We start from the raw sequence: 10995 nt of genomic DNA on the forward strand, positions 1-10995 counted from the left end.
TTTTTTTCTCCCATTCAAGTCAGTGTTACCTAATGGAAATGTTTTGACTATTAGGTGGATCCAGTGTCCAGTCCCAGCTCATCTCCATAGTAACTGACCTTAGGGAAAATATTCAACTTCTCTAAGCTACTGTTTGTCATGTGAGCATAACTATGCTGGCCTTGCAGCATAGTGAAAAAGATTAGAAATACTATTTGTAAAGCATCTGGCCCAGGGCTTTGGCACATACAAGATGCAGAGTAAATGGTTTGTGGTGGTAGTAACAGAAGCTCCACCTTAAAGGAACTCCTTGGCAGCATATCTCACTACTTGATATGTATTTATTGGTTTAATGTCTATCATCTGTATAAGAATGTAAGGTTCTTGGAGAATGGGTGATTTGTTCATTGCTGAATCACAGCACCAGATAAATATTTTGTAAAGGAATGAAAGGGCAAAACAAGACAAGGAAGTCTGGGTCTTTATACCTGATTAACTGGGTGTCCAGTACTTAAGCATTATAAAGACTATGAAAGGAGACAGACTGGTCTCTGGCTGAAATGTCCCTGAGCTCTCTCTTTCTCCCCTTGGTGTCCATTCCATGGCTCCAGGGCGGGATTTCCGAGCTTCACCACCATTGACATTTGGGACTAGACAGGTCTTTGTTGTCTGTGTCGATGGGTGGCCTATGCATCACAGGATGTCTAGCCGCACCCTTGGCCTCCACCTACCAGCTATGAGGAGCACCTGCCAGTCCTGGCAATGATTGCAGATTCTGCCAAATATCTTTGAGTGGCAACATGGCCCACGGTTAAGAACCCCTGGTCTTGGGGCACTATCATTAGGCCAGGCTGGTACAAGGGTCTCCCATCTGCCACATGGTCTTCCTACAGGGCGAGCAGATTCTTGACTTTCTACAAATCTAATCCAATTGAATAAACTTCTCTGCTCAAAAGCCTTCAAGACTACCTAAGACTGCTGAAATAAGCCCAGACCACCTAACTTGCAGGGCTCTCCCTTGCATTCAAGACCTAACCTACACCTCCAGCCTCACTGCCCACTCTCCTATACACAGCCTACAATCCAGCACAAGTGAGCTGCTCCCATGTCTTGGAACAGGCTTTGTGCTTTCCAGCCTTAGTGCCTTTGCCCCTCCCCACCCAAACTTCACAAGACATGATTTCATTCTTTCCAAAAAAACTGAACACTGTGGGCTGCTAGTCTCTATTCCACCCATAAGGTATCTGATGTCTTCAGTTCAGTTCAGTTGCTCAGTCGTGTCTAACTCTTTGCAACCCCATAGACTGCAGCACACCAGGCCTCCCTGTCCATCACCAACTCCCGGAGCTTGCTCAAACTCATGTTCACCGAGTCAGTGATACCATCCAACCATCTCATCCTCTGTTGTCCCCTTCTCCTGCTTTCAATCTTTCCCAGCATCAGGGTCTTTTCAAATGAGTCAGTTCTTCACATCAAGTGGCCAAAGTATTGGAGTTTCAGCTTCAACATCAGTCCTTCCAATGAATATTCAGGACTGATTTCCTTTAGGATGGACTGGTTGGATCTCCTTGCAGTTCAAGAGACTCTCAAGAGTCTTATTCAATACCACAGTTCAAAAGCATCAATTCTTCGGCACTCAGCTTTCTTTATAGTCCAACTCTCACATCTATACATGACTACTAGAAAAACCATAGCTTTGACTTGAAGGACCTTTGTTGACAAAGTAATGTCTCTGCTTTTTAATATGCTGTCTAGGTTGGTCATAGCTTTTATTCTAAGGAGCAAGCGTTTTTTAATTTCATGGCTGCAGTCGCTATCTGCAGTGATTTTGGAGCCCAAGAAAATAAAGTCTGTCACTGTTTCTATTGTTTGACCCATCTATTTGCCATGAAGTGATGGGACCGGATACCATGATCTTTCTGAATGTTGAGTTTTAAGCCAACTTTTGTACTCTCCTCTTTCACTTTCATCAAGAGGCTCTTTAGTTCCTCACTTTCTTCCATAAGGGTGGTGTTATCTGGATATCTGAGGTTATTGATGTTTCTCCTAGCAATCTTGATTCCAGCTTGTGCTTCATCCAGCCCAGCGTTTCTCATGATGTACTCTGTGTACGGTGTACTCTTTATACACATACACAGTAGCATTTGAACTGTGGTGCTGGAGAAGACTCTTGAAGAGTCCCTTGGATGGCAAGGAGATCAAACCAGTCAATCCTAAAAGAAATCAACCCTGAATATTTATTGGAAGGGCCAACAATAAAGCTGAAGCTCCAATATTTGGCCATGGGACTTGAAGAACCAACTCATTGGAAAAGACTCTGATGCTAGGAAAGACTGAGGTCAGGAGGAGACAGGGGTGCCAGAGGATGAGATGGTTGTATTGCATCACCAAATCAACGGACAAGTTTGAGCAAACTCCACGAGATAGTGAAGGATAGGGAAGCCTGGCGTTCTGCAGTCCGTGGGGCCACAAAGAGTGGGAACCGACTTAGCAACTGAACAATAACAACACAGTAACTTATCCTGACATCAATCCTATAAAGCCAATTCTGTTATCATCTTCTAGATGAGAAAATTGCAACAGTGTTTAAGTGACTGTGTAATCACAGAAGTAGGACTAGAACTCGCCTCTAACCCAACGCTTTTTCCCCTACATTTTAATTTTTCATATACCAAAAGTACTGCAAAACATTCTCACTTAAAAAAATGAATTCTCTCATCTCTTATCTCCAAAATTACACTCCCTTTCAAGAGGAAATAACTGTTTAGTGTGTGTATCTTGCTGAACCATAATCTGCAATTTTGCCTGCTTAGTATATCTTCAAGCTTTTGTTTCAATATATCAACCTCATTTTTTTTTAACTCCTGTTTTTGACGTTCCCCATTACAAGTTCACTCTTAAATCATTTTCCTTTTGATGAACATTCAGATACTTTCCTAATTTTCACATGTGTGTGTGATTCTGGATTGGGATATTCTGGATATATTGTGAAGAGGGAGCTGATGGGTTGGGATGACAGTGTGAGGAAAAGAATAGTGGCGGCTTCTCCCTGCCTTTATTCTGACCCCACATCATCCATCTATCAGTTATAAACAACCTGGTTGCACAGTGAGAGTAGCTCTCCATCAGCATATAAATGGAGAGAACTGGGATGTGAAACAGACTAATAAACCTCCTCAGGGTAAACATTCCATCTTTTGATTAAGTATAACTCATCTTTGTTAGATCAGTAAGGACATGGCAACCCACTCCAGTGTTCTTGCCTGGAGAATCCCAGGGACGGGGGAGCCTGGTGGGCTGCCATCTATGGGGTCACACAGAGTCGGACACGACTGAAGTGACTTAGCAACAAGCACTCGAACATGCACTACCTGTTTTGATCCTTACATTGTTCCTGCCATCTACTATATTCATTTTTCAGGTGATGAAAAAGAGTGTCATAGAGGGTTAATAAAACATAAACCTGGGACATCTTGATGTGGAAGCAAGCAAGAAATGCTCAAGGCATATGGGGACAAGTCAAAAAAACAAAAGTCAGCTTGAATGGACTCCCAGTGGTTAAACAGGGGAGAACAATATAATGATATTAACAAGTTATAAACCATAGAATAAAACAGGAAACATTGATTCTGTAAGATATACATAAATAAAAGAGTAAACTGAGTTTAATTAGTATCAGGATATGTAAGTAGTTTGAAAGTGCATGTGCGCATGCTAAGTCACTTCAGTCATTTCCAACTCTTTGTGCCCCCATGGACAGTAGTTTGCCAGGATCCTCTGTCCATGGGATTCTCCAGGCAAGAATACTGGAGTGGGTTTTCACACCTTCCTCCAGTGTATCTTCCTAACCCAGGGATTGAACCCACATCTCTTAGGTCTCCTGTGTTGATAAGCGGGTTCTTTACCACTAGTGACACCTGGGAAGCCTCGGTTTCAAAGTACCTCCCCATAAAATACTTAATTACAAAGTAGGAAATAATGGAACAGTCTAACAGACACCATCCTCACTTAGTGATCCAAGTAACATCATTAACAATGAGAGACACTGAAATTTACACCACTTAGCTTGCTTGGGCTGCCACAACTGACTACCATAGACTGAGTGACTTGAAAAACAGGAATTAATTTTCTCACAATTATGGACCCTGGAAACCCAAGGTTAAGGTTCTGGAAGAACTGTTCCCGGTGAGGGCTTGTTCCTGGCTTACAGAAGCTTGCTTTCCTTTCAGTGTGTGGAGAAAGACCTTCCTCTCCTTCCTCTCCTTGTAAGGTCACCAATCCCATCAGACTGGGGAGCGGGCACACCCTTGTGATATCCCTTAACTCTAATTACTTCCTAAAGGTCTTATGACCAAATGCAATTAATTGTATTGGGGCTTAGGGCTTCAATGTATGAGTTTGGGGTATGGTAGATAATTCAGTCCGTAGCATCACCTGATAGCATGCAATGAGAAGAAGGCAACATCACGTCTGAGGAGTTCCTGACAAAGATAACCTGAATCTAACTATAAGGAGCCATAAACTCAAACAGGGATATGTCCCACTGAATAACTCGATGATCTTTTAAAGTGTCAGGGTCCCAAAAGTGAAGAAAAGATGGAGGAACCATTTCAGACTGACAGAGACTAAGGAGACATGACAGTTACATGCGATATGTGATTTGGAACAGAATCCTTTTGCTATGAAAGACACACAGGGACCACTGATAAAAGCGGAATGGGGTCTCAGGATTAAATAGTATAATGTATTGATGCTCATTTAGTAATTTTGATGTCTACATGGAGGTCCTATAGGAGAATGTCCTTGTTTGTTATAGATACACCATAAAATATTTGAGGGAAGACAGAGTATCATATTGTCAACTTACTCTCAAATGATCTGGGGAGGGGAAAACCCTTTATATCATGCTTCCAACTTTTCTGTAGGTTTATGATTATCTCAAAAAGAAAAAAAATTGGAAGAGGCACAAGTTTTAGAGTCAAATGCATTTGGGTCTTATTCCCAGCCCTACTACTGTGTGCTGTGAGTATGTTTCCCCTTGGGCTACAATGTGCTCATCTTAAAATGGGGATGGTATAGGTTATCATGAGGATTAGAGGAGATTCATGTAAAGAGTTTAGATTGTTACCTAGCCCAGGGTAAGTACCCAGTAAAGTCAATGTGTTCAAATCATCTTTATAGTCAAATAAACGACCTTTTCACCCAATCATTAGCCTGTAATTTCACACTCACATAATACAGCATAAGTTTACCAAGCCAAAGTCACTTTTCAGTTCCTATTTCTCATCATCTCCTTTATTCCAACGTCTAACCACAGCTGTGGGATTGAGCTTGAAGGCTGTGAAGACAGGGGAAGGACTGACTATTTTCATTGGAAGTTTCAAAACTTAGTCACCGAACTCATTTTGCCAGTTTACAGTGGAGGTTAGGATCTGAACAGATTCTGAAGGGCTCTCTGAGACGGGATATTAAACTTACTTAAATCCACTGACCAGACCAGCATCTTCAAATGCTGTACAGTTCTATTTTACTAACGTTGGTGAACCTTTTATACTTCTTGGTATTTCATTTTTCTTTTTTTTTTTGAATTTCCGACTGAATAAGGCATCAAACATATTTTTTTCATCTGAAACCTAGAAATGGAACATAAAAGTCCCCAAAACAAGGAGCTGCCCTCACATTTAATTGTTTTTCCCAATTTTTTAAAAATTAATTTTTAATTGGAGGATAATTGCTTTGCAATGTTGTGTTGGCTTCAGCTCTTCCTATTTTTGACTTTGTTTCATGCCCACCATTGAGAATGGAGGACAAACACATGTGCACTTTGATGATGGTGTATGTTGTCCCCATGATGCATTCACGTCTCAAGCTTTTTCTCCTCCCTCTAATTCTGTCTTACCATGCCCCTAACTGCAAGTTAGATTTAAACTGTCCTGTACTTTCCATAGGGAGACTCTGCAGAACTCTGAAGTGTTTGAACAGAATGCCTATTTATTTTCTTTATATTTTCCCCCAAGTAAGTTTGCAGTGGCTGAGCGGGTAAAGAATCTTCCCTGCAATGCAGGAGGCACAGGTGACACTGGTTTGATCCCTGGGTCAGGAAGATCCCCTAGAGGAGGAAATGGCAACCCACTCCACTCCAGTATTCTTGCCTGAAAATTCTCATGGACAGAGGAGCCTGGCGGGCTACAGTCCAAAGGGTTGCAAAGAGTCAGACAAAACTGAACAACTGAACATACACATAACTCCTTGGAAAGTACTGTTCTCATAAATTAATCAGTTGGCATTCTGGTTTATATATCACCTTTAGGAGCTTGGTCATTGTGATTCTGCGTCCTGAGAAGCGCATCTTATCTGAGTGTGCTGATGAATAGAAATTTTGAGTCTGCAAGACTCCAGACTTTAATGAGTTGACCAAGATAATGTTGATAAGTGGTAAGTCCTGGAGACATAGCTCAGTATTACTGTGTAAGGAACTGAGAAAATAGGTCATGGCCCTGATCTGAAACTGGAAAAACAGATTCAGGCTGGGACAATATAATTAGATGTCTTTGGGAGGCATGGAAATATGGAAAGAGGGGAAATTTGTCATTGTTTGTTCAGCATTGTCCAATTGACCAGATGACCCCAAAGTGGCAAATGTGAAAATGGTTCACTTGATGTATTTAGCTCCTAGTGTGAAAAAGGAAGACTCATGAGCCTTGTTAATTAACTCACAAAAGTATTTAGAGCATCTACTATGTATAAAGCATGTGTTTAGGTGCTGTGGGAGGAACAAGACTCTAGAAAATAGCCCTAAAATGAATTGATCTCCTTTTCTCTGGTAATGTTTTGCCAAGCAACTTTCTCATATCAACCCAGCTTTCCTCCCTGGGAAAAGAACACATGGGCTGTGGTGGCAGGAGTGGATTTCCTTGGCAATTCTAGTGATGTGAAGAATCACAAACTGGCATTCTGATTCCAGTACCTGAGTTCTTTGCTGAGTTATGGTGTGCAGGACTGATTACTGAATTCCAGAAACTTAAGGGGTGAAGGACTAGATCATGAGACAGAGGAGATGCTTTACAGATGGACAGTCTTTCCTGGGCTCTTAAACTTGCTTAAGGAATCGCAGAGCATTCCATAACCACTGACCACACTAGCATATCCAAATGCTGGTAGCAAACCTGATGGCTGGGACTTTGGTGAAGAAATGATTTATTTTTATTTCTTTATTTTTGGCCACAGAGGATGCAGGATCTTAGTTCTCTGACCAGGGATTGAACCCCTGTTCCCTACAGTGGAAGCACATAGTCTTAACCACTGGACACAGGGAAGGCCCAGTGAGAAAATGATTTAAATGAAACTATTTAATTGAAAGAAAAATAGTCTTGGGAATTCCCTGGTGGTCCAGTGGTTAGGACTCCATGCTTCCACTCCAGAGGGCATGGGTTCCATCCCTGGTAGGGGAATTAAGTTTCTACAAGTCTCAGGGCCTAGCCAAAAAAAGAAAAATGGTCTTCCTTCAGGATTGGATGAGGCAAAAGGGAAAGTGGGATGTAGACATAAAGGAGAGGGTAAACAATGACAGAGGCATGTGGGTAGGGAGTGAGGGCAGACAGACTGAAATATTAAGAAGAGACAAAGAGATGGAAAAAGATGATGGATGGATCAGGTGCAAAGGTGAAGTTCTTGGGTTCTGGCCTGATTTTATGGAACTATATAAGATACTGCAAATGGAGAATTAGGAAAAGTACAGAATTTAGAAATGTACAAAATTCTCTAAAATACAATACTACACATGTAATATTTATTACCCATAATGAATATGTAAAAATAACATGTGAACAGAAGTAACCATGAGCTAAGTCAACAACCTCTGAGCCTTGATAGCAGCCTCTGCTCTGTTATCTGTGGTCCACAGGAGGATATTTGGTAAATAAGTGTAAAACCTAAGAAATAACACTAGCCATGGGTCAACAGCTTAGTGCTGTGGAGAATAAGCTCGTACCGGGGTTAGTACTCCTCATGTTGCCCTGGCCAGAGAGAGAATGAGAAAAAGCATGTAGAGAGGAAAAGGTGGTAAATGATGAAGGCATTTTCCTTTCTTTTAGCTGACTTCTCTTCCCTTCCCCAGCAGCCTCCTCAGTGCCCCCTTCACCTCCTTGTTCCTCAGAGTGTAAATGAGAGGGTTCACCATGGGTGTGACCACAGAGTAGAAGAGGGAGATGAATTTGCCCTGGTCCTGCTTGCTGGTCTTGGCTGGAAGCAGATACCCATAGATAGCGGAGCCATAGAAGAGGAGCACCACCACCAAATGGGAGAGGCACGTGTTAAAGGCCTTCCTCCGTCCCTCAGCTGAACGGATCTTCAGCACTGCCTGAGCTATGTAGCAATAGGAGATCAGGATGACGCTCAGTGGGACAGCAGTGAAGAATGTGCAGACGCTGTTGAGCACAGCCTCATTGAGACTCGTGTCAACACATGCCAGTTTGATCATAGCAGGCACCTCACACAGGAAGCTGTCCACCCTCCGGTGCCCACACAAAGGAAGCTGCAGAGTGAATGTGGACTGGACCACAGAGTTGCCCAAGCCACCCAACCAGGCAATGGCAGCCAGCAGCCAGCAGAGCCGAGGATTCATAATGGTGGTGTAGTGCAGGGGTCGGCACACCGCAACGAAGCGGTCAAATGCCATCACTACCAACAGGATGCACTCGGTGGCCCCTAGCCAGAGGAAAACATAGAGCTGGGTCACACAGCCACCATAGCTGATGGTCTTGTCTGCTCCCCACAAGTTGGTCAGCATTTGGGGGACTGAGCTAGTAGTAAAGGCAAGGTCCAGGGAGGAGAGGTTGCTGAGGAAGAAGTACATGGGTGTGTGGAGCCGGGCATCCAGGCTGGAAAGCAGGATGATGGCTGAGTTCCCAAACAAGGTCAGCAAGTAGGAGAAGAGGATGCCTACAAAAAAGATCGTCTCCAGCTGGGGATGGTCAGACACACCCATCAGAATGAAGCCTTCCAAGGAGCTGCTGTTGGCCCTTTCCATCTTTGGTTGCCTTCAGTCACTTGGGGAATCTGTCCAGGGAAAACCAGGAGTAAAGCAAGTGAAGAGGAAGCTGCTGGATTAGGTGGATCTGCATCGGTGTGGTTCTGATGTCATTGAGCTTCTTAGTTAAGTACCAGTTTAAACTTTATGATTGCAAGTGTTCATGCAATCCTCAAATACTGCCAGTCCTACAAGGAATGGAAACTTTATTCCATGTGAATATCAAACGTGAGTTATTACAGGAATGAAGAAAGTGCCTTATAGAGAACAAAAAGATTGGATCTTCAGTTCAACACAGTGATGACAACAGGATAGAAGGAGTTGACCATTGGAGCTAAATGTGGAAATTCTAAAAATACAGATTTATCCAGCCAAAGTTTTGGTGTACTCAGGGAAAGGTTGTGCAGACTTGCTGTATTTGGAAAAGCTCCCCAGAAGGTTCTAATAATTTTTTTCCTGTCTTTTCTATATCCCTAACCAGCCCCCAAGTGAAAACTCCTGGTCTAGAAAGATGCAGTTTGAGGGAGAAGGTGATAAGTTTATAAAATCATGCAAAGAATGGGCAGCATGAGCAGACTTACTCACCAAATACAGAAGATACAAATATGTGAGTTTAAAAGAGGTAAATGTAGGACAAAACTTCACTCGAGCCCAAGCATGAGCAGGTGGAACAGGCTAAAGATAGAAACAACGTTTGCTCCAAAGGCAGTTAAATCAGTTATCCAGTGTCCATAATTAGTAAAGGATAATAGAAGATTTCAGAGGCCGTCTCTGAAACTTTGAGGTATATGACCACTGTACCCACCTTAAACGATGGAGTAATTCTTAATATCTCATAAACAAAAATTACCTATTGTTAATAATGGACCAGTTGCCATCTCCTTTCATTGGGCAAGACCTAGGCTTTTCTGAAAATCATGAACCAAAGCCCTTCCCCCTTCTTTGACTAATAAACAAAAGGATCTGAGAAGAAAACAAAAACAGTATCAGGTGAGCTGTCCTCATCCAGACACTGAAGACTGGCAGTAAATGCTCTGCCTCTTCCTCTGGACCATAACTTGGCCACAGGAACCTTGGCTGCCACACCCGAAGAGTAGCTTCATGGGAGGTGTTCCTCAAGGGATATGTGCGAGTGTGCCATCTGGTCCTGGTGCTCCAGACAGGGATCACTTGGCCACATCTCTTGGCCAAAACCCGACGAACTGTCCTTTCCATCAGTAAGCAGCAGAAACACTGGAGATTCTGATGCTAGATCCCACCCAGAAGTGAGGTAGGAAATCTCTTCTAATTGTCTGTTTCTTTAGATCAGAAATGTAGTCCTTCTACTGGGTCAGGGATGATACAGATTTCAGAACACTTTTCAACCCTCCTTCCTTTCTCTACCTAATACCTTAAGAAGTGACTGCCTATTCTATTCATTTGGGTCTTAAGGGAGCTGAGTTACTAATCTGATAGCTCATATTTCTGTTCTTCCTAAAACCCATCTCCCTACTTCCTCCTAGAAGTTCCTGTCCCCTTGTGTCCCTTGAGGAGAAAGACACACAGACAGACATGGCCTGTCTTCTTCCATAAGTTATCTGGTCTCCAGGTGGCTGATGCTGTGTGGCTTCTCAGTGATCCCCAAATTCCTTTTGGTCCCCACTCTGTGCATAACAAGGAATAAACCAGTCAGCACGGGGAAAGGACAGGGCATACCTGGAGTGGGAGGTTGCTGACCCCTGCCACTCAGCAAATTCAGGAGGGAACACCATATCAGCTGGATTCTTGGCCTGATCTGCACAAACTCCCCAAGCAAACATGACTGTAATAACTTCAAGTTTGAATTCAGCAACTTGACGCTCTTCAGGATGTTTTCCTCCCTTAAAGGGTCTCTCAACTTGTAATTGAGAGTTCTTGTTCTCAATTACAATAGTTCTCTTGTAAGCTGGAATGTTAAGCTGATCTGGCACTATTCGCGTTTTAAGAGGAGCTCAGAGAGGACAACACTG

The 10995-nt window shown here is 42.9% G+C and overlaps 1 protein-coding gene across 1 annotated transcript; it reads right to left on the bottom strand.

The window, feature by feature from the left end:
* Window positions 1-8068: 8068 nt before the first annotated feature.
* LOC113883607 (olfactory receptor 2C1) lies at window positions 8069-9007 on the bottom strand. The gene has a single exon (XM_027527486.1). The coding sequence runs from the start codon at window positions 9005-9007 to the stop codon at window positions 8069-8071; it is 939 nt and encodes a 312-aa protein (XP_027383287.1).
* Window positions 9008-10995: the final 1988 nt, after the last annotated feature.

This window comes from Bos indicus x Bos taurus, chromosome 25 (genome assembly GCF_003369695.1).
Source record: "Bos indicus x Bos taurus breed Angus x Brahman F1 hybrid chromosome 25, Bos_hybrid_MaternalHap_v2.0, whole genome shotgun sequence".
In the NCBI taxonomy this organism is placed as follows: domain Eukaryota; kingdom Metazoa; phylum Chordata; class Mammalia; order Artiodactyla; family Bovidae; genus Bos; species Bos indicus x Bos taurus.